Below are 24767 nucleotides of genomic sequence, written 5' to 3'. Positions count from 1 at the left end.
AACTCATTATTCAATTATTCATTCATTCATTACTAGTGTTTTTAGATTTTTATATAATCCTTCAGAAATCATTACAATGCTGATTTAGTGCTCAAGAATTGTTTTTATTATTATTATTATCAATGTCCTAAACAGATGTGCTGCTTAATATTTTTTGTGGATTCTTTTATGAATAGGAAGTTCAAAAGAACCATTTATTTGGAAAAAGAAATCTTTTGTCTTTTGAAACAATGTAAAAGTCTTCAATATTGCTTTTGATCAATTTAATGCATCCGTACTAAATAAAAACAATTTATTTAAAAAAGATAAAAAAATATACATATATATATATATATATATATATATATATATGTATGTATATATACACACACACATACATATACACATTTATATATTAATATATATATACACACACATACATTTAAAATGAGAGAGAGAAAGGGAGATGTATTTTTCAGCAGGATTTTTTATAAAATAGATCATAATAAATTAAATAAAGTAAATAATTGCAAATAGATTCATCTATCTAGCTATCTAGACAGGGAGACAGTGACTCACAATCTAAACATTCTTTTGAGCCATCTCAAGCAAGGTCATCAGACATTTCTATATAAAAAACAGACGAGTAACGTCACTAATGATGTGAACAAAAAAATTAAATAAATAAAGAGGAAAAACTCTACAGATTTGGGATTTGTTTGGGCACACTTAATGACAAGCAGAAACTGATCTGTAACAATGCAGCAGTAAATTGCAGCCTCCAGCCAGTTCTTTTACAAAGAATATTACGGCGATTAAAAACAGACTGAAAAATCCATCCCTGGTGGTCCTCTCAATAACATGGAGACATCGTGACTCTTGCCAGCTTTGCTCTTGGAACCTGCCTGCTTCTAATTTTGTTGTAAGAACAGCTCATTTCTGGACAGGCCAAATTCATTCTGTCTTTTTGGTGGGGAGGCACATTCTCCTGTCATCTTAGGAAAACGGGGGCCTCTGATGAACTTCTGAGCAAAGACTTTCCTTCATTTGCTACTCAACGGTCCAATGTTCAAATAAACATCCAAAGAGAACTTGATTTATAATCATATCTAGAAACAAGATACAGGATTGCGTTTCTATTGTTCAGTTCACAATAATATTGTGTGACACACAGCTTTACCTAACCTCATCCATCACTGTGCTTAAATACCCAAGAATGAATCACGACAGCACAACTCAATGTACATCCAAATTTATAGACAATAAGATAGAAAAGACCTGAATCAGTCCATTAATCGTGAAACTGCAAAACTATGAAACTATGAAACTGCAAAAACTGCCATACAAACTTGAGTTAAGCTCTCAAAAGGAAGAAAGTCATGCATTTAGGATATGAACAAGGTTCCCATTCCCGCACTTCTTAATGACCCAAATATTCCTGACATCCCTGTGAAAGAACAAAAAGGACATTTTTCAGATCACAACTTCAGAACAGAAAAACAAAATGTTCTGGCTAGAAGGAGAGTGGAAAGATTTAGATTCCACACCATTTGGCAGACTTTTCTAGTTTAGTGGCATCCTATGAGCTCTACCATCCAAAAAGCCCAGCGCAGTAAGGCAGGCTGCAGCTCTGCAGGGAGCTTGAGCGAGCATGCAATGGTAAGAAGCAGAATGTTAGTATCTTGTCTGTCACCTGCTGTGTGTCACCAGGCTCCTGTCATTTCCCCCCATTCATTTTTCACAGTCACTCAACACTTAGACTCTCCATCTTCTCTATATACTCCTCCAATACTGTCGTTTTGGGAAGTGAAACGGATCAAGAAAAGACTAGTACTGACACTATACCAGATACAAGGATGTGTTTGTCATCTAAGATTTATATAACCTGTATTTCTCTGCCCTGCTCCAGCTGTTGTCAGTATGTGTTGGTGTTTGTGAGTTTTTCCATTTCAAAATCTCTCACTTTCTATCTTAATTGTCACAGTGTCACTTGATGCATTTTTAAACATTTTTGCATTGCTTCTAAAAAAAATAACTAAAATCTATCTATTAGTAGCGAGCGGTGACTTCTTAAACTGGTTATGCGGCGTGCTAAAATAATATAATATAATAAATGTATTATACTTCTATTATAATTATAGTAAAATATAATCAATATGAAATTTAAGTAGCCTATTATAAACAAAATACAAGTAAAACTAATTTTAATGCACAACGTTAAGGCAAAGATGCACCCGAGTGGTTACCTCCATGGAGTGCATTCAAATAGTTTAATGCACAGCTAGCCGTGAATCAGGGGCGTCGCTAGGCCCTTTTTAGGGGGGCTTCAGCCAACTAACTTCTGCCTAGCCCCCCTAAAAATGTGAGAATGTAGGCTACACAAATTCGTGTTCGCTTCAGTCTTGTTATAATCAGATTCAGCGTGTTCTTCATCTTCAATCCACAGCGGCGCCGAGCAGAGAGCACGTCAGAAACAGAGGACAGGGTGTGTGTGTTCATGTGTGTGTTCATCTGAGCCTCATTGGACTGTCACTGCTCGTCAATGTCAGAATATTTGAGATGACCAATCAAATCAAAGTAGGCGGGCTTTATGTTCACAGACGCTGCTGAGCGCGAATTTTAACAGTGACTCGACGCGTACGGTCAAGTGCGAGATAAGATGTAAGTAGCCAAACTTAACATTTCATATTTTACTTTTTTTTAGGTCATAAATGTTAAACGAATGACAAAAAATAATCAGGCAAACTAATATAGTTTTGTCTAATTTCGCCATTTTGAACTGAAAATAGGCCTTTGTAACGTGACTCATGAACAAGAAACATTAACAAAGCCGTTTTCATCATGTTAGACACAAGATTAATAATGAATGTGTACATATTGAGAATATAATGCAAATTGTAGCCTTTAGTAAATTAAAAAAGCTCAGCTTTAGGAGGGGAAGAGAAAGGGATGAAGAGACTGAGAAAAAAAGAAAGAGTGATGGAGATGAGAAGAGAGCAGGTATTGACAAATAATCTACTGCCCACTGACATGGTTTTAAAGATATTTCTTATCCTTTTTTTTGGTCTTCAAATGTCTTGAAATGCACATATCAGAGAAATAAAAAATTTGAACCCCCTATACCACCTCAAATTTAGGACCTCTGTGATTATAAAGCCCTGTCTACGGCCCTGTATTAGGCATAAGATCAATAATGAATGTGTAGCCTACATATTGTGAATGCATTTAATAAACTTAATTACCTTTAGTAGCTTTCAGTAAATAAACGCGTCTGAGAAAATGATTCATAGGCAAAATCAACCTATCAGTTGACCCTATGTTTACTTTCTTCACTGACAGACAAAAATGAAAAGCCTATATCAGTCACAGCTCAGCTGGGCAAGATAAAAACAAAGAGAAAAAGAGTGTGATGCTGATGAGGAGAGAAAAATAATCAGCTGCCCACTATCCAAGTTTTTTGGCCTTCAGAACATCTTAAAATGCACATATGTAGATCAGAGAAACCAAAATTTTCTCGGGGGAGACCCCGAACCCCCCTATTTGCCCTACCTCACATTTGGGACCACAGTTATTATAAAACCGTGCCTTTGCATGGTAATGAAAATGGTTAATAGTGAGCTTTAGATCCTAAACTAAACTGTTACCTTTTTTTAAATATATTTTTTTTAAAGTCATATTGGGGGCTTAGCCCCCCTAAAATGAAAATCCTAGTGACACCCCTGCCGTGAATTATCACGATAATACCATGGTCATTTGCCAGCATTGAAAATTTAAAACTGTTATTGATGTTTGTAGTGGAATATTTGACGGTTATTTTGACAGTTATTTTTATCAGTTATGGCTCATTTACTTCATTACTGCCCGCTTTGAATCAGACTCCGAAATAAAGTAGTGCGTAAGATTGCATTTATTTAAATGAATTAATTATAGCATTTATTTGAATATATATATATATATGAATATGAGAGAGAGAGAGCGAGCGAGCGAGAGAGAGATGTGTGTGAATAACCTGAGTCTGTTTGTTCAGCGTCTCTCTCTATTAACAACGGAGTTTACTTCAAAAGCAGAGATGTTACCCCATCATTGCTTAGAAACATAATGTAGCGATTCACTAGCAAATATATTTTATTAATAAAAGTCGCAGGGCAGCGGTGATTAGTATAGATGCACTGATTGCTATTTTCTTGGACGATTCACGATTTTTTTGTAAGTTTGACCTGCCGATACAGATTTTGTTTTCTTCAATGCAACATTTTATTTTCATAAAAAAAAGTAAAAAAGTAAGTAAAAAGTAAAAAGACAGTTATAAAATAACAACAAATAAATTTCAAACAGCAGCACAAATAAATGCAATAGAATAAAGAGAGATATGAAATAAACCAGGCTTAGTTTTTCAGGTGGGTATACAGTATAATCAGGTAAGAAATAGTACAGAAATTAAAGTAATCAAATGTAAAATAGAACTGGATAGTCTTCATTGTAAAAATTTAATACAGATTAATGCTTACAATTAATTACAAAAGTTATAAGAGCAGAGAGTGATATTCTTTGTTTTGTGTTCTTTTATTAACATGACAGCAGCAGGAATATTAGTCTGCAGTCATTTAAGAGCTTATGCAGAGATCAAATATTACACAACTTGCGATATCTTTCTCAACTAAAACTGTGACTGTTTAACTGAATACTAGCCAAGACGGGCATTTTGACATAATTTTGATTGTATTTGACTGTTTAAATTCAGTAAACATCTAATTTTGGTGCTTGCGACTCACAAGCAGCTTGTGCGCTTCACTTATAAAGATCAGTGGTGCTTGCGCTTTTGGTGTAAGCGTGAAACCTGCCTGAATTAGTAAAATTATGCTCAATACAACCGAATGAGACGAGTAAGAGGAGGCGGGTGTGTGTCACTTCGCAGTCGGGGGGAGAAGAGAGCGAGACCGCGCAGAGGACATTATTGCCTGTGCCGCTGGCAACAAAACAGACTGGCTCGGAATCGGAAAGTTGCAAGACGGACTTCCGGTACCTGGCCGGTAAATCGGTGCATCTCTAGTGATAAGTGTTTCTGTGCACCTGAATGTTTCTGTGTGCGCAGCACAATCTCGATCTGTGTTTAAAAAAAAAAAAAAACACTCTTAAAATACGCTAAATTAAAATCAGAAATGGAGAAGCGGCGAACAGACAGCGCCAGCGTCCTCTCCCTCCACTGGACCTCGACGACCTTGACATATACACACACACATACACACATAACAAAAATACAGTGAATACCATAATACTGTGAAATATGATTAATATTTAAAATAACTTGTCTATTTTAATATAATTTAATTTTATATAAAATACTGGTCATCTGTAGCTTGGGAAAACCCAGAAAACTTCCGGCAAATTTAGATTTACTCTGCAAGTTAGTCTGGCAAAGAGCTCATTCAAGCCCATTTTTAATCCGTCGAAATCGCGGCACCAATCAGAAACGCTGGGGCGGGCTTTACACGATGACGACAGCACAGCGACGGTGAAGCAGATTTTGTACATTTACAAAGATGGATGCCGCAGTGGAACTAGGGGTGTGACGGTTATAGTTGAACACCGTCATTGGAACTCTATAACCACCAAAACCATGTTATAAAAAGGAGGCGGAGTTAGTGGTGCTTCGGAGGCTGCTGGAGATGATTCGGGAGAGGTCTGAAATCTCTGCCCCTTTACCGATCAGAGCGCGCGCTGACACGGAGTAAAGCCTTGTTTATACTTGACGCGTCCGCACGAGTGCGAAGGTGCGCGCGGCAAAAATGACGTGTTCGATGCGCAAGACCGGCAAGACCCGATTTCGCTTGGCTGTGTGCACGGCTTTTTTTGTAACAGTACGCGGCGCCGCGTCCGAGGATGAACGACATCAAGCCGAATCTGCCCGAGCATGTACGTCTCACCGCACTGGCACGCAGTTTGCGCGTCTAAATAGCAAAGTTCATTGCAACGTTTTTTTTGTTTACTGTGTGTGATTTATTTAATGGAAAGCACATTCACTTCTAGTTGTCTTGCTGTTCATTTTAAATAAACGTAGAGCAAGTAGCTAATCAGTGTCTGCTCGTTTATTCAAACTAAGTTGTTCTATAAGAGACGAACGTTGCTCTGCATACGTCATCTCCTTCATCGCTCTGATTGGTTTTAGCTCTATCCAATTGAGCCCAGAGGCATTTGAGCTACGTCTGTTGGTGACGCCCTTTTGGAAATGATTTGTCTATGAAGCTTTGCCAGACCATAACTCAAGTTACAACTGAGAATGGTCTGGTTTTAACCAGGCTAGGTCATCTGCACAAATGGATGATTTTTTTCCCCTCTATAACTATGCATTTTAATTAACGCAACAACCTTGAGAAGTATACAAGAATGACAAAGAGCTTGAGACTTTACTTTTCCAACCGTTCGCAATAAGTAGATACGATTTTTATTTATTTATCATTTGTAAATGCATAGTGATTACACTCACAAAGTGCAATTTCTCATTAACAAAATATCTTTGATCTGAGCGTAACTAGAACAATTTATATTCAACAGAGATTTCAATAACTTAAGATTTTACTAGTTTTCCATTTCCAGGCCTGGAAACCATAATACTAAAATTCCCTGATATTTCCAGGTTTTCCATGACCATAATAACCCTGTATTAGTCATAAACGCTACAGGTGTCAACATGAATCACTCACAGATTACTCATCATTTCAAGAAATTTCAACTCCATTATGATTCAAACATGACTGAAAGTGATGTCCAAGTTAGTGAGTTGTTTACTATCCACTGGGTTGTTAATAGTGGTCCATTTCAAACACAGTTTCACCCATTTGTGCAGATTGCCTGTTGCCACTTCAAGATGCAACAATCTCAAGAGAGGCAAGAGAAATGCCTTATATTGTTTTATTTTTGTAACGTTGATTATTTTCTCTTCCTCCCTTGCCTCCCTGGAGAAAACGTCTTTGCTCCAGACTATGAAACATTAAAATAAGCAAGTAAAAGACAGTAAGACAGAAGACAACTGGGGAAAAGAGGATGACGACCCTAAAATATGACTTTCCATGTAATTGCTGTTCTTTCTCCTGGTTACATCTGTCATCGATTTTTATCTGGAGGCTTCTTCAGGACCGCATTAAGACTCCAGCAGAGCAAATATAAACAGGAGAGTGAATCAGGGGCTGGCGGGGAATGAACAGAAGCTTAAAAGGCCAAAGCATCTTTTCATGTAGTCCAGCTAGCCTTTGCACTACTGCCCGAGATCTTTCACATGACTTAAGGGGCTTTTGGATGGATCTGGGAAGTCTGATGTGCTGCTTTTACTTACCAGTACAGTTGCTCAGAACCAAGTTCCAAAAACACAGTTATTGGACCAATGGGCATGTAAATAAAAGCCATGTTAAGCCGCAATGATGCTAGGGGAAAAACATAATACTACTTTATTTTTCAGATGTTCATCAAAAAAAGGACATTGGTGTTGTGCTCCATTATAGACAAATAAACTGGAAGGAAGTGACTAATTTCCTGGACCAAGTCCTAAGTTAGTAAGAAAAGAAAAACAAAACGCTGATAATAGGATTTGCTGAGAGAGAAACACTAAGCGAGAGCTCTGTCTGTTCTATATCAGAAGCGGGTGATGATGCCAAATGAACAGCTTTGTTAGTGCTCCAGTTATGAGATGGACCAGGGGCCCAGTGTTCAGCAAGGTGGCGTGTCATGAATACTGAGCGGACGGCTACAAAGCACCTTATCCTCCAGGATAGGCCGGTGCTAAAGGACAGTCAGGACCAGGCTGTGCTCTCTGTAAGCTTTGTCCTCAAAGAAATCTGTAACAATTTAGCTAGCAAACGACTAAATCAGCCAAAAATAAAAGCGGGCACAAAGTGCACGGATGTCGAGTGCGTTTGTTTGAGAATGAGAAGTTTTGTATTTCACCCACAGACCCCTAAACACACAGTTTATGTCTATATGTCTCATTCGATCTACATTTTTCAGAGTTCCGTGCCTCAAATGAATTTCTGATGTCTCCCTGGAGTATATAACATTAATCAACAAGCTTACTTACGAGGCACTATCCACACTGTTAAACCCCCGCCAGCTTATGACACACTGTAAGAGCAAATTAAGCAATATGGAAATCCATACAGCCCACAGCTTGTGAACTGTATCCCGCATATTATCGGTGGTTTAGTCAAGACATTGATTTTATATGTAGGCACATGATATGGAGCTGATTGTGTAACCACACAAGAAACCGCACGGTTTTAGTACTGAATGAATGAGTGCTTTAATTAAGACCTGAGAAAGCTGCAGTCAATTTAATTCAGGGAGCGGTGAGAATTACAACCAAGCCACCAGTAAAGCCATTGACTAAATCCACTGACTGACTCCCAAGAAGCTCATGTTGAAGAAAAACAGGATCTGGTTTTAAATCAAAGCCTATTGGATTTTGCTAATAAATCTGTCATTTAAACACTACAAAGGTCTTTTTTAAGCTCCAGGCACATCAACTTTAACAACCTATTTTTTTTTATTTACGGTAGTCTATCAGTGCAGTTCCTAACCAGTGGTATGTGTACACCAGAGGTTTTTTTTTAACGGGACAGTTCATCCAAAAATAAAATTTCTGTCATCGGTTACTCGCCTTCATATTGTTCCAAAGCTGTATTATGACACATGGAACACAAATCGGAAATCAGGCCGTATTTAAAAGCTATTATTTTTCACTCACAATGAAAGAAGCTAGTGATTTACACACACACAAAAAACGTCTCTTACATTATATTCCAAATCATACAAGTTCCAATGACAGATTTATGTGAGGTAAAACCCAAAATTGAAGTTGTTATTCCCTGCTTTTCTCCAGGTAGCTGCTAAGTGTTGCAACAAGATCATTGAGATGGATCAGTTTAAATCATGAATGAATCATTCAGACCAATTTTGTAAAGCGATTCATTGAAAATATTCAGCTTGAACGAGTCACTCACAAAACACGTCACTACCTCTGTCAAGAATGCGAAAAGTAGAACTATGACTTGTATAGTGAACGATGACATAGATTTTGGGCTGTTCTTAACAAAAAGCTTTTGTTTTGGGTAAAAGTTTTAAAAAGAGTTTGCATGGAACAGAGTGCTGCGAGTTGGTGAATATGCCGCCATTAATTTGCATATAATTTATTTAATATAACATATAATATTTATATACATAAAGTAAACAAGCGTAAAATACCAAATTGCATATTTCAAAACTCATGCACATAGATCAGATTTTTAAATCAACACAATAAAAATATACCAAAAAAAATTGGGAGGGGGGGGGGGGGGGGGGGGAATGATAAAACAATTATGTGATTTTTAAAAGGACACAAAGCTAAATTATTTACAATTTTTAAAAAAGGGGGAAAAAAAGTTTTTGAAGTTTTTAAGCATTACTGGAAAAATGTGGTCTATCGCATAACTCCAACATTTTGTGCTTCATTTAGTCTTTTTTTGCCAACATGGCAGGACGCTACAGTAAACCATAAAGCACAAGCCTCAGCTGCATCCTTATAGCCCATTTAGTGCTAAGTGAGATCTTCATATAACTTTAAATTATAAAGAATTGATTAACAATATCCATCGCTCTGCAAAGCATTAGCAAGGCAGCTGCTCAATGCCATTTCTCACACACAAACTAAACGTATGTTTTTCATTAATTCCAAGGCCATGTGCTTACGAAAGGTCAACCGTATTCTAAACGTGCTTCTGTGGGTGTGTGTGTACATGCAAATGCTCACGCACAGTATGGCTTTGTTAGTAACAGTGAGAAAAGGTATTTTTTCTGCCATATCCCACATGCCTCATTGCTTCCTCCTACAGTCTGAGCCCCTACTTTAGTGTGATAGCAAGCGAATGAACAAAAGACAGAGTCTATTTATATCTCTCCCCACCAAGCCCTTCTTGGCGGTTGCCTGCAGTTAATCATTATTCATAATGCGGGGGAAGCGTCACCTTCACTATGTCACGTAACACTAAGTGCTGGAAGGATCTAAGAGTTCTGTGTTCATCACCATTTGTCACATCTGAACGCCTGCATCTATAAATACACGTGGCGTCTATGCATGTGCCACTCACTTTGACCTTTCCACAATGTCCCCAGGCTTGACTCATCTCTGCTGCCTTTGTAACAACACCATGCTATATCGTGTAACATAAATGTCATACAATTACACAGTGCAGAGAATGCGGAACCAGTGGCAGTAAATGGCACCCTGTCACAATGCTATCCAGGGTCTAATTCCAAGGTCATGACAAGTGTCATTCTGAACCACTAAATCAGAGGTCGGTAACCTTGGGCAAACGCGCCACCATTGGCACACAAAAATGTAATCACTGAAGCAAAATCTGATTTATTTTGCTTGTTTATTTGGGAAATGAACTGTTAAGTGCATCAGTTTATATCTTTGTGTTGTATCTGAGATGTACAAAGAGTGTGTGTGTGTGTGTGTGTGTGTGTGTGTGTGTGTGTGTGTGTGTGTGTGTGTGTGTGTGTGTGTGTGTGTGTGTGTGTGTGTGTGTGTGTGTGTGTGTGTGTACCCATACTTAGACATATACAGTAGTCAACATTTTCACCAGTCATTACTCCAGTCGTCTGTCTCACATGATCCTTCAGAAATGATTCTAATATGATGATTTGGTGCTCAAGTGCTGTAATTTATTTACTAATCTATTAGTGACAAATATTAATAATATTTTTAAATTGAATTGGTTTTACAGCTATTTGACGAACAGAAATTGAATAACGATTTCTGAACAAAGGGGACTACTGTGTTATACATACACACAAATAAAAGAAAAAAAAATAGAAAACCTACCATGTCACTTATTTGACTACCTGACCTTTATGACCCTTGACTATTTCGCATGCGTGTGTATTGCTTGTAGTGAGTGTAAGACAAGATGTATCTTTTTTTTCTTAAGTGAAACCATGCTGAATGGATTTATAGGTCACATAAATAAAGCCCATGATAGAGAACAGTGTGGGAAACAGTGCATCACCTACCCTTTTAGATTATGAGGTCTTGAGATAAGACAAGAGCACTCTGATAAACGAGAGCGCCTGAAGAGAATTGGGAGCCCCTGCTGGGAGGCCAGTGGACTGATCAAACCAAAGATTAGAGCTGTTATGATCTACTCTGCTCTCAAACTCCCTATGAGGCACAAATGATGAAATATTAGCTAAGACACAGCACATGTGCTCCAGCCACAGACAAGGGCAGTCAACAATGGTACAGTCTAGAGTTTCCACCCCTTCACATTGCAATAAACAACATTTGGGTGGAAGGAAAGGTGTGATTTAACAGGAATCCTGCTAAAGCTCACTGTCAGCATTTGGGTGTAACCTCTAACTGCTCTGGCCTTACAATAAATGCATCGCTTCCTGCACAATACGGAAATGGATGCCAGTCTGCAGCTCTACAGGAATGCAAAGGTGAGTCTGTTAGTCTTTTCTTTTTCAGGGCGCCTAATTGGCTGTGACCCCTCATCAACTCAGGAAGGAAATAAACTGTTCTTGGCAGCGCAGTTGGCACTTTTGGATGTTAACATTCAATTAAACTTCTGTTGAGAAATGGAAGAGCACGTTTAATGATGGGACTGTTTTTGGCTTCTCACTGCACATCATCTTCAAAACCTACAGGTATTTAGCAATCATTAATCAGACAGCCTCTCTGTCCACAAAGTATATTAAACATTCCCTCTGCAGAGATCCAGAAAAAAAAAAAGAAAGAGGATCTCACACATATCTAAATCCTCAAAATCGCATACAGTGAGGTATTGAGACGTCCTTCTACTTCCATTCTCTCCATTTCAAATATCGGACACAGATGTTGCGCCCATTCACCATGGAGAGTTTAGTGTTCCCTGGTATGTGTCTTGTTAATCTCATGAGTCTTCAGAGCTTTCAAACTTTCCTTTGTTTTTAACTGAAATTTCCTTTCGTCCAAATATTTCCCCCTGCCAAGTTTGATACACGTGTAACATTTGCCATTTTCCTCCCCTCTCCACTGAGACTAGCTCGTCCATGAAAGACAAAAAATATATTAACTCTTTATCGAGAAAGGTCAGATGGACACGAGAGACTTTTTTCAAAGGAAAGCAAAGTAGTAAGTCAAGTCAAACATGAGGTCATGGAACGTTTCGTCTTCTAGTCTGATGTCTGGTTCTAGGCACCAGCTTTTCCCCAATTTAAGTTTCCATGCAAAAAATATGAACTGGGAAAGGCCTTTGTGTGCTGAAGAGAGCTAAGTGATTTTCTTCACAGAGTAGTTCCAACTACAGAGTGCACATGTGTTTCCAATAAAAGAGTCCGGTTTGAGTCCAAGGTTGGGCCCCCTCACCACTTTGAAAAAAAAAGAGTCTGTGAAGGCATCATGGGCCAGCGACAAATGGAAAAAAGGACAGAAGTTGAGGGGAAAAAAAGGTTGCAGAAGCAAAGACATCCTTTTGCTTTTGTTCACACAAAAATGAACATTCTGTCATCATTTACTTACTCTCATGTAATTCCAAACCTGTATGACTTTCTTCTATGGAACACAACAGGAGACATTTTGAAGAATGTTAGTAACCACAGTTTTGGTCACCATTGACTTCCATTGTGTATATATATATATATATATATATATATATATATATATATATATATATATATATATAAATCGTAGAATGTTCTTTTGTGTTCCACAGGATAAAGAAAGTAATTTAGCTTTGGAAAGACGTAAATGTTTTGGCTTAAACACCAACAAAATTACTCTTAAAATGTTAGAATTTGCCCTGAAAAAAACATCAGTTTTAGACAATCAGCCTCTTTAAGATTCTCATAATCTTCCTGCAACAATATGCATGTGCTTAAAAGTGGCAACTGTTCAAAGCTGTAGGCCTACCGCGCTCTAGAGAAGTAATTTAACCTCCCAATGGAGGCAGCACCTAACAACTGCTCTCTCTGTTGGTAAGTGTCAGCCTCTTCCCCTCTCAAACTCTCCGTTGCTCAAGGGGCCACACCAGGGGTGCACATGTAATGGAGCCGAGTCTTGGATCACAGTGCAGAAGAATGCTTGGGGAACATTGTATATACAGTGGAGCAGAGTGTGATTCTCTGCCCCAGCTTTGATGTCTGGGGCTGTAGAGCAGTGCTGGTTCGTTCTCTTTGCAGTGCTATATAAAGAGAATGGAAGATCGTTACTTTCTGCAGGTGAGAGTCTTCATCTGTGAAAATCCTGTGGGGCAGAATGGTGCCTGTCAGACTAAGACTATATGTCTCCTGCACAAATTTACCAATTCAGACACATCAAAAGAACCATCCGGGGAGGCTTAGAGCTGAACCATTAATAGATTTATATTGACGTCCTAGGCTTTATAGAAGGATGAGGAATGTATGTGGTAACAGAATGAAATGCCTTAAAGGGATAGTTCACACAAAATAAATATTCTGTCATAATGTATTCCCCCTTATGCTGTTCCAAACCCATCTGACTTTCTTCTGTGCAAAACCAAAAAAAAAATTGTGAAGAATGTGCTTGTTTCTCTTTTCCATGCAGTTGCAATAAGTTTTCAAATAGGATGTAAAAGCATCATAAAAATATAATTTCAAGTTTCATTCCTATATTTTCCAAAGCCATTTGATAGCTTTGTGTGACAAACAGTTGAAAGGTAGTTGTTGTAAATCACTGATAACTAGCTGATTCATCATCAGTATTAACCAGTGTGATCATTGACTTAAAGGAATAGTTCACCCAAAAATGAAAATTGTCATAATTTACTCATCCCCACGTTGTTCCAAACCTGTATGAGTTTCATTCTTCTGTTGAACACAAAAGAAAATATTTTAAGGAATGTTGGTAACCAGACAGTTGACGGCACCCATTGACATCCATAGTATTTATTTTCCTACTATGGAAGTCAATGGTTACCGTCAACTGTCTGGTGACCAGCATTCTTTAAAATATATTCTTTATATATTCTTTATTCATACAGGTTTGGAACAACTTCAGGGTGAGTAAGTAATGGAAAAATAAAACATTTTGGGTGAACTATTCCTTTAAACTGGATATTCTGGTTTTGAGAACTGAATCAACCAATTTACTGAAAAGATCTAAATTATTCGTAATTGTAAAAAAAAAAAAAAAAAAAACGAACGCCTCTACTTGTCTCATCAACTGTTGTAAAGGAGATCTAGGCCGGTTTTGATTTTCAATGAATATACTGCACAAATCTTTTTGTCATTTTGAAGCTTGGCAGTGCCAGGGTTACAACTTTCTTTTTCACAGAAGTCATACATGAAGGCAAGTAAATGATGATGACAGACTTTTCATTTATAGGTGAACTATGAGTGACTGAGCATTTAAGAAAGATGCTTTGGGGAATGTGTTTTTGCTGTGTATGTTTTTCTGTATTGTACAACTGAAAGGATGAAAAAGGATAAAAGATAAGTAGGCAAAAAAAAAATGGTGATCGGTTTGATTTCATGGTCTCAGGAAAAGCAGGGGAGAAGAGAGAAAAGGTGATGCAGAGGGAACAAGATAGCTCTGCCTCTCCAATGACTGGTTGTTCCTGTGTAAATGGTCTACCTATCTTGGTCAGGTATTGGGAGCGGAACATGCTCCCTCCCACGTCTGCCAAGCAGTGCCTGAGGCTGAGAACAGCCTCCGATTGGAGCACCTCATCTGCACATGGGTGCTTTGATGTACGCACACAAGGCAGCCCATGTCATTGCATTTGAAAGCTCTCGTTTTCAGCGACATCGACACAGGTTGCATTGCTCCTGGCGTTCCAGGTGCTGCCATGTGTTAATCTCAGAGGCCTGGTTCCGCATCAAGCTTCCCTTCTTAAGCGATCCAGCTTTGAAGAGCTGTCTGATCAAACTGCTGCTTAACAACCCACATATCACTGGGAGCCTTCGTAACTACCGTTGCTTAAAATGGGCACAACTTTAACCGCCCTGACTCTGTTATCTGCAACTGCAGGTGAAGAGCTGGAAGATAGTGCAGACATCCTCACAAGGACGTTTACAGCAAATCCTGTTAAGCAAAATAAATGTTGGAACACAGCAGAAAAAGAAAGCCTTATATGAAGAATCATTTCTGTAAGTCCTTTCGGGCTGCATTCGGGTCATAACAAATGTGCCCGACAACACAAGGAGTCAGACACTAAAGTAATGAAATCACATTTGCTTGCACTGGCAGATTCCCAAATGATTATCCACGGTCTTACCTCATCACACACCGAGGTCTGTATTTCATGGTGATAGACGCACTGCGTGTGAAAGCCTCTGCAGCCTAATGCATCTGTGGATTTGGATGCTGTGCATCATCTGGAGATCATCAGGAAATTCCATATGTCTATTTAGATGATATACATCTAAATAACTCCTGTATCTGAGGTCTTAAAAGTGTTGATGTCCGCAGACACCTGCAAAAGTATACAGCGGTACTGGACATGTGCTGGACGAATCAAACTCAGTCTAGTTGGGCCCTGAGGGCAACAAGGAAATTTGAGCAGATCTCATTCTCTGCTGTGACAGCACCCAACTGGACCATCAGGGACTTCAGATTATTTCTGTTGTTACCCATAAACAATATCACACAAATAAAATATCCTACTCAGACTTGAAGCATCATTTCTTGGGAATAATAGGAACGAGCTTGAAAAAGGGAAAAACAATATTTAGACTTTCTGGAAACGCTCTAACCCAAGAATGGCTGCAAACTAGGCCAGCAAAAGTGAAGGGCTGAAAAGATCTTAAGATATCGGTTTCTCTGTTGGGCTATAAATCAGGGAGATGCATCCAACATTAAATATTGCTGTGCCTGATGTAACAAATATAAACCTGCAAAACTAGAGTGAAAATGGAATCTTAAAAAAAAAAAAAAAAAATACACAGCATGAAGCAAGTTTTTAAAAGTTAAGCTGTAAAATAATTATTGTGCACAAATCTTACCCCTGACATTATTCTCACATAAATTAGATGGTTTTATGGTACCTTCCTAGTGGTATGGGCAAACATGCCAGAAATTAACCAGAGCTAGCAAAAGTGACTAAATTTACCCATATCAAACATGTGTCTAGGGGTGTAACGATACACTCATGAGTCGATACAAATCGTGTTACCGAACTAAGGATCACAATATTTTAAAGCAAAATTTGTTATTACTTTATTATTATTAAAATAATAATATTATTATTTTATAATTATCAGGGCCCACAAATATTACCCTATCGCATTATATTCAACATTATATAATAGTAGTTTTATGTAGTAAATGTCACTGAAACTCAGTAAAGTTAAATTTTTTGTCTCATGCAGTACTCGCAGTTTCAATGCAGGCTTTTTTGATGAACGGTTATAGTTCATCCAAAAATTTTAATTCAGCATTTACTCACTCATGTTGTTTACGCACGTCATGCAAGCATTTGAATGTCTATGTTAAGGCTACTACAGTATGCGTGTCATCTGTTCATCATAAATTGTGTCTCTTCAGAAGACTTGGATTTGGATTAGACCATTCGATTGTTCTTTTTACAATGACTTCATGACATTTTTCGGATCTTTTAAGTTTTAGAGGAATGGACTTTAAAATGGAGGGACAGAAATATCTCAGGTTTCATAAATATCTTCATTTGTGTTTGAAAGTTGAACGAAAATCTAGGTTTGAAAGAGGCTGTCATCATGTAAACTGTCACATGATGACAGTTTACATTTTTGGGTAAATTATACTTATAAATACTCCACGTATGAGCCTTTAATAAAATGAACTCTATATCATGAATCATATTGTTTACATGAACGGTGAGTCACATCTCGATATAACAATGTATTGTTACACCCCTATGTTTCATAATTTTCTATTATAGGCCTCTGTTTACTTAGTTGAACTTATTGTCACTGCAGAACCAAAGTGACCAATAGCTCTTATAAATCTTAACTGTCTCATATGCGAGTGTGAACGCATGTAGCTAACATAAAGTGGTTTTTTATTAAATAAAAATAAATCAATGAACACAAATTGTATTTAATAAATAAATAAACAAACACGGAACTTAAAATTTAACACTCCAAATTTTTTTTGAAAAAAGTAACAGAAACGTAAACATCCAAATCTACCGAAGTAGATTGCAGATAGCTAAAAATATATTTTGTGTTTGTTGTGATCTTATGCATTATTTACAGCCAAAAAATATTTAATTTTAGGTACACCCATTTGTTCCTGTCCACCTGAGGGAGCAATGCATGATGTATTACATTTATGTATTTGGCAGATGTTTTTTTATCCAAAGCAGCAACATTGCATTCAAGCTATACATTTTATCTGTTCATGCATTTCTTGGGTATTCATGACCTTGTTGTTGCTAGCATTGCATGCATTAAATACTGGCTGTAGCTTTGAGCACCAACCTGTGCGACTTTTACAGAGTTCTGAGTGGCACCTCCAGCGTGATATTCAACCTTGAATTTCTTGACTATCTCTTCAAACCTAAAGTACAAAAGAGAAGAAGAAAAAAAACGTACATAAGACAAGAAAAAAATCTGTATGCACGTACACATATAGAATATACATTATAGTACACGTTATATTTTGGAATGTTCACTGTTTTAAGAAAAAATAGACATCATTCAAGATACAATGAAGTCAGTAAAAACAATTTTGAGGTCAGTAAAAACATTTATAGTGTGACAAAAGATTTCTATTTCAAATAATTATGAATAAAAATTATGGTTTCCACTGAAACAGCAGCAGCACAACTGTTTTCAACATCAATTACATTTAAAAAAAAAAATAGACATAAATGAGCAGATTTTTGATGAAAGAATGAAAAAAGGGTGTTTTATTTTTAACACAGGCCTTGTCCAGAGTACAATCGCAAGATCACCCAGTGAAGATGCATCGAGAACAGGAAACCTCAGACACTGTAAACAGGAAATGGGGGACTTGAAGCCTTGTGCCGCAGGGCAGTGAGCCTTCTGAGAAAGTGTGCATGTACTGTACTTCTGCACGCACCTCTCAGCGTGTAGAGATATGCGCGCGCACACACACAAACAAAAGACACAAAGGCAACAAACAACCTACCGGTACCCCCTGTCTGGACATTATTACAAAGAAAAGCATCCTCCCCAAACCTGTCTTTGCAACAGATTTTAACAGCATGCAAATAGTCTGAATCACTGAAGGACATGACCTCCCGTGGCCTCTGCAGTACAAACACAAGCATGAAAACCACACATACCAAGCTACTCTCCATACAATGATGTCTGAGACTGATATCTGCCAACATATAAACCTCACATGCATGCATACATACATACATACATACATGCATACAACACACTCACATGCGTCACCCTTTTTAGGGTCTCATCTTCCTGTTTTTGGTTCGTTTACACGTCTTTGGTCCGTGTTGTGTTCATATATCATTCGAACCACACCAGTTCATTTGGATGCGGACCGAGACCCACCTTTTCAGCGGTCTCGGCTCGCTTGTTTGGTGCACACCAGGGTTTCGGATGGCAGCGTTCACACTTATTCAAATGAACCGCACTAACAGAGCAATCGCACCAGGGTTCGCTTTAATTGAACCAAACATCCCAAGTGTGAACACATCCTTAGCTATGGACCACTAACTTTCTTTCTTAAAAGTCACGTTGATACAGAATTTGTGACAGATCTTTTCTTCCGTATTGTGATGCTGTGATCAGACTCAGAGTGTAACAGATTATCAAAAACAAAAATCTGGCGAGGAACTTGGTGCAATTCATCAACACCATGCAACTGCAAAACAGATTTCATGACAACGTTAACTTAATACTTAATGTTGGCCATCTATAATCAGTATAACAAAAATCCTAAATTAAATCCAAAGTTATTTTATCTGACTGTATTCACTGTCATTAACAAGGTCTAGTTGCTGTTTTCACACATACCAGCCAAGAAAGCCATGCAAGGTAACCTTAACTAGGTGTGGTTCTCAATAACACAATTTATGTTCCCATGAACTCAGAGCAAGGCGATGACGCCACTGATGTACCGAGCCCACAGAGACATGGGCGCACAAAAGCAGCACTGCACAGTGCCTCATGAAAAGCTTATCATGTTCCATTAGAAGAGAGTGGCCTTTGGGCACTGAATGGGCCACCCCTGGCTCCCAGCACTTCCTCTGGGAGGTGGGTCAGCTCTCCCACGGATCTGTCACTCCTCTTGTGACACTGTCAGAGGGGAAAAGCCCATCAAGCAACACTTCATATTCAGCCAAGGAGCAGGAAGAAGCAGCAGGGGGCTGGCTTCAGCGAGGAGGGATCTCACATAACTACACATTTAAGTACTTCCTTTAGCAACAGGAGCTCTGCACGCTTGGCAACAAAAGGCTCAGGCTGGAGATGGCTGGCATGTTGAGACTCTTCAAGATGCTGCCCGACAACAAATGCACCAGTTTCTCACTCCAGCTCGTCTTGAGCCTTTTGAAGCTTTTGTAAACAGTGGAGTGACACCTCCTTGAGAGCATAATCACGTGCATCTTCCTTGTGAGTGCCTGTGAGAGATGCCTCTTAAAGGGACCGCTCACCTAACAATGAAAATTGTCATTTAAATCACCTTAATGCCATTCCGTTGCTGTTTTTTTTAACTCTATGAACACTATAATCACATGAGACAAAGTCCAAGCAGATCTTTTCTATAAAATCCAAGTGGATGGTGATTTATAATGCCAAGCTCCAAATAACATGCATAAAAACAAATATTTTAAACTTGTGTACTATACACCACTTGTATAGTGGTGTCCTTGTAGACCACTATACAAGGAACACCTTATATGCGGTCCAAATGCTCTGCACACCCAAGCCATTCGTGGACTCGCTGATTACTATTAACACTATAAATTACTATAAATCCCCTTGTTTGAGGTGTCCCATAAAGCTTACATGAGAAAATGTTGACAGTACATATGTAACTATCATTTATTTATCTGAGACTGTCATTTTCTTCAAATCTGCCAGTTACGGAGGGTTTGGGTAAGCAGATCCACAGCTTTGGCGCCTACGCTCTGTTGTTATGTATCGTCATCATTGTCCCGCGTTCTCATTGGTTTGCTGGAAAATGGGAGATTTCACGCGTAGGGAAAGCTGTCCGAGAATGGCTCGCCCAAGAGGAAAAATGTTTCAATCACATTGTATTTGATACAGAACTAACTAGACTAAAGTGAAAAAAGTCATAACTGAAACTATTTTCATAGTATTTTGTTTTCTCCATAATGAAATTTATTTTTAACAAAAACTTAACAGCGAAAGACCTACTATAAGCAGACCTACTGTAACTATCCGAGGCTGTTAATCGATAGTCAATGCGTTTGTTAAAGTCATCAATTTGTATTATTTCAACTTATTTTTAAAGATTACTTAGTTACATACTTTCTTATACTTACATTTATTCTAATTAGATTTTACTTATAGTTAATTTAATTTATAACAGGCTACTAACATTTATTATATTATACTTATTTTTAATTCTTAATAAATAAATAAACACTTCTGGCATACATTTAAATTGACACCAGCCATGGTGTTTCTTATTTGTCGTCACTCGTCTCTGATTTAGATGTGTGTCCTCAGCCGATGCCGTTTAAAGTTGAAGCATGTAGTTTCTGCGACACTACTGACACCTAGCAGAATTACAAAAATACAGCATATTTTGCAAACGCCCCTTTTGCGCGTTGCGCCTGACTCAACTCAAACACAACTCAACAGCTTTTAATGGTGCTTGAGAAGGCATCAACAGGTAAATTTAGGCTACTTTCAATAAAGGGTCAAACATATTAGGAATACTTTAGCTGTGTTGCTATGTGTCATGAGAGTAAGCAACTGAACAGAGTGAACACGAGCGTCTCTTATAATAAACCATCTGCACCAGGTGTATTTTTTACATTTAACGCACCACCCAGCATACCCAGTAAAAAAAAAAAACGCTCGCCACTACTATACGTTACACTAGCTGGCTCGTCTCACTCTTATCACATGACAAATGATATCTGACTCCTGCTGCTGATCTGTGCCTGCGACTCTTGTTCGGCTGAAAAGAATAAGCCGAATAGAGCAGACGCGTTCATTCTTTAATTGTAGTGTCTGTTCTCTAACTGAACTTTATTATTATTACTATAAAAAAATATCTAAACGCTGGCGGGGGGTGGTGCCACGATGGGCAAGTGATGTAATCGGTGTGCGGCTGAACACAGTGTAACACCGGTAAAACAGACTATCGCAGCAAGCCTACTAAACATAATAGCTTTGTGTGAGGGACAGATCAAAATATTGGTCATTATTCACATAAAAACTAGCAAACAAGTAAATGCTGGTGTTTTTCTTTTTCCGTGGAAATGAATCCGTGGAATTCGTGGAAAAAAGTATCACAGTTTCCACAAAAATATTAAGCAGCACAACTGTTTTCAACATTGATAATAATAACAAATGTTTCTTGAGCACCAAATCAGAATTTTACAATGATTTATGGAGGACCATGTGACACTGAAGACTGGAGTAATGGCTGCTGAAAATTCATCTTTGCCATCACAGGAATAAATTATATTTTAAACTATATCAAAATCTCATTGTAGAGAAACATTCTGCTGAACATCACATTTTTTGTTTCATGGTAGAAAGAAAGGTTTGGAATAAACAAAGACTTTAAGGCATAAAACAAATTGGGATAAAAAAAAAAACTATAAAAAGTTTGACAGAATTGAACCAAATAGAGATTTCGGTTTCACATGGCAAACACAGTTCACTGAAGTTTACTTAACCATGCTGTCCGTTTACAAACATCTTGGTATCATAAAGCGTTTTTCCAACATTCCCGTGCTGCCTGGGTCAGAGCTGAGTGCAGAGGCCGCGAGTGCCCCCTGTCTGGAGCACGGGACCCTGAACTCTTCATAGCGTGGGAACAATATACACACTTCCTCGGCCTACAGAAAAAAAAATACTAACCATTCTGACCACAGTGCGTGGGACTGAGCTAAGCAAGTCAAACCACGAGCATACGCACACACAAACACATTACCCTTTACACACAAATGCATGCATAAAAAAAAAAAAAAAAAAACTTGCACTCTGTGCCCAGTGCTCAACTGGAGAACACATCTTAGTTATGGTCTGAAATGGGTCAAGATCAGAACTGTGGATGCGAGATCTGTCAGAGCACCTCAGTGTAGGGTTACAGAGCACACATACACAAATTTTCCCCTCAGAGAAAAACTTAACACACATGCATTGAGAAAACTCACAATAAGAATAATAAAAGCAGAAAGTAACATACACGCGAGTATTATTGATTGAAAAAGGTGCTATTCAGATCTATTTACTAGCACATCTAAGGAAAAAAGCAGTCTACCTCACAGCAAGAAGCAACAGCACTGATGCTCAATATTGACGGCGGGTTTATTTACTGTATATAGTAGCTTGACTGGAAGCAGCTGATGTGGCTACATAGGCAATTCACACAAACAAACAGTGAGCCTGTGGGGAGAGGCAGGGACTGTTCATCAATGGCCACAGGCAAACACTGCTCTACACACAGCCTTGTGTCTAGGCACTCCACGAACAACATCAAAGCAGCACTCCAGTCAGATTGTGGAAAACACAATCAATTGTGAGAAGCCTTTTATTTCAGAAATGTAAATTGGGTGTCTGTAGAGTGGTGACAAAGCAAGTAAATAGTACAGTGGGAGGTGGTGTGAATCTATGGGCGGTAATGGGTTTGAAGTTAGACACAGTTGTTGCACCTAGGAGAGAATGTTATATTAAAAGAGTATAACATTCTGAATATACTATATGAATATATATGGTACCTTGCATATATATATATATATATATATATATATATATATATATATATATATAGATCTCTCTCTCTCTCTCTCTATATATATATATATATATATATATATATATATATAGAGAGAGAGAGAGAGAGAGAGAGAGAGAGAGAGAGAGAGAGAGAGAGAGAGAGAGAGAGAGAGAGAGAGAGAGAGAGAGAGAGAGAGAGAGGGGGAGGGAGAGAGGGGGAGGGAGGGGAGACAGAGACAGAGGAGAGAGAGAGAATTTTGTGGTACATTTAACAGGAATCAGTCAACAGTAAAATGTATTGAATTTGTATCTCAAGTGTACATTAAAAAAAATCCCTTTACAGACACATTAATGATAGAAATTATTTTTAACTTCGCCCAATTTTGACAAATATATAATTAATTTTATTATAAATCGTTTAAGCATAGAAAAACAGTAAAAGCATTTTTATGATTATAGCTTTAATAATTAATTAATGAACACATGATTTTAAAAAAAATTGAGCAGTGGTTCACTTACCGCCCCCATCAAATAAAATGTTGTCTAATTGTCTACTCGTCTCTGAATATTAATGTTGATTATTATTCTGTGTTTACTATAATTAGGCCCATTATTATATTTACACTACCATTCAAATGTTTGGGGTCAGTAGAATTATTTTTTTTAAAGAAACTGACACTTTCATTCAGCAAGGACCTACATTGATCCAACAGTAAGTGTAATAAATTGATTTACAAAGTTTAAGCATAGTATTGTTGATTTTCAGAGCTGTAGCCTTTGGCGATGTTGCGGTTTCTCTAAAATTCTATCTGACAAACCCTGTTGCTCCAAAGATTAAAAAGACAAAATCCAAAAGCTTTTTTTAATCCTATCTGAGCATAAGAAACCACATTTATTATGATACAGTTGTTGCTAGATTTCATTGGTGATTTCAAATATGAAATTAAACCGTAAACTTGGTGAACAGCTTTGGAGAATTTGATGTTTCCCCATTCAAAGAGATAGGAGCTGCACTTGCATGACTGAAATAGCTGCCCAAGAGGCGTTTCAAAGATGGCCGCCGAAGTGAAATGACTCGTCTTAAAGGGACTTTGACTTTAGAAATGTCATTCTGTAATAGCTTTTGACCTAAATGAGGTCCTAGCTGACATTTCCATGGTTACCAAACAGATAAGATAGGATCCTTCTGTAATACGCCCCCTGAATCACAAGCAAGAATGATTAATTATTGATATATAGGCCTATATTTTCTGCCAAGTGTTCAAAATACATAGTTTTGTGTTTTATATTGTGTGTATACCCAGCGCACAGTTGTAGGTCTCCGGCTAAGCTAACGGTCTTACTAAAATGGTTCAGCTGTGGGCCCACTATTACCTAAAATTGTGTCAATTATTGCAGATTGTCTATCGTTTTTACCTTGAGTAATGATAAAGGACGGAGCAAGATTTGTCAACAAACTGTAATATTACATCAGTCATTCACTATTAGAGCTCTACTAATGTACCGTTATTATTATGGTTAACGATGTAGTTCAGCGCTGAAATTCAGATATGGTAATGGACGTTTCATTTCAGAAATGCGCTGAAAGCGGTAGACCATTGATAACAGACTGGGTCATCTGATCAATCAGAGCAGAGTAGGTTTGAGGAAAGGAGGGGTTTATAGAGACTTTAATATATATATATATATTTATTAGGGCTGTCAACTTAAACGCATGTGAAATACAGACGGAACATCAAAACAGTTTTTCAATTTTTAAATATATTCAAATAGAATTTAAATTTATTTTACACACTTAAAGCAATACCATATCAGATATTGCGTTATTTAACGAGTTATCGCATATCGCATTTTCTTTTCAATATCGTGCAGCCGTACAGAATATTTTTTTTTTGTGAGAATCATCCTTCAATCTGATAGTTTACTTT

At 37.8% G+C, this 24767-nt stretch overlaps 2 protein-coding genes across 3 annotated transcripts in view; one reads left to right on the top strand and one right to left on the bottom strand.

The window, feature by feature from the left end:
- The window catches only part of LOC130089651 (glutathione S-transferase omega-1-like), a 220928-nt gene that overhangs the window by 68810 nt on the left and 127351 nt on the right, over positions 1–24767 (top strand). The gene's annotated exons all lie outside the window — the stretch shown is intronic.
- Positions 1–24767, bottom strand: part of adka (adenosine kinase a) — a 167283-nt gene that overhangs the window by 111480 nt on the left and 31036 nt on the right. For both annotated transcript variants that reach the window (XM_056257081.1, XM_056257083.1), the window contains exon 4: positions 17410–17488. In XM_056257081.1, the coding sequence (XP_056113056.1) occupies positions 17410–17488 (79 nt within the window). The remainder of the gene's footprint in view (positions 1–17409; positions 17489–24767) is intronic.

Source organism: Rhinichthys klamathensis, unplaced genomic scaffold (genome assembly GCF_029890125.1).
Source record: "Rhinichthys klamathensis goyatoka isolate OS25496 unplaced genomic scaffold, OSU_Roscu_1.1 h1tg000135l_1, whole genome shotgun sequence".
Taxonomy (NCBI): Eukaryota; Metazoa; Chordata; class Actinopteri; order Cypriniformes; family Leuciscidae; genus Rhinichthys; species Rhinichthys klamathensis.
The sequence above is the reverse complement of the archived record's forward strand: the minus strand, read 5'-3'. Positions and strand labels throughout refer to the sequence as shown.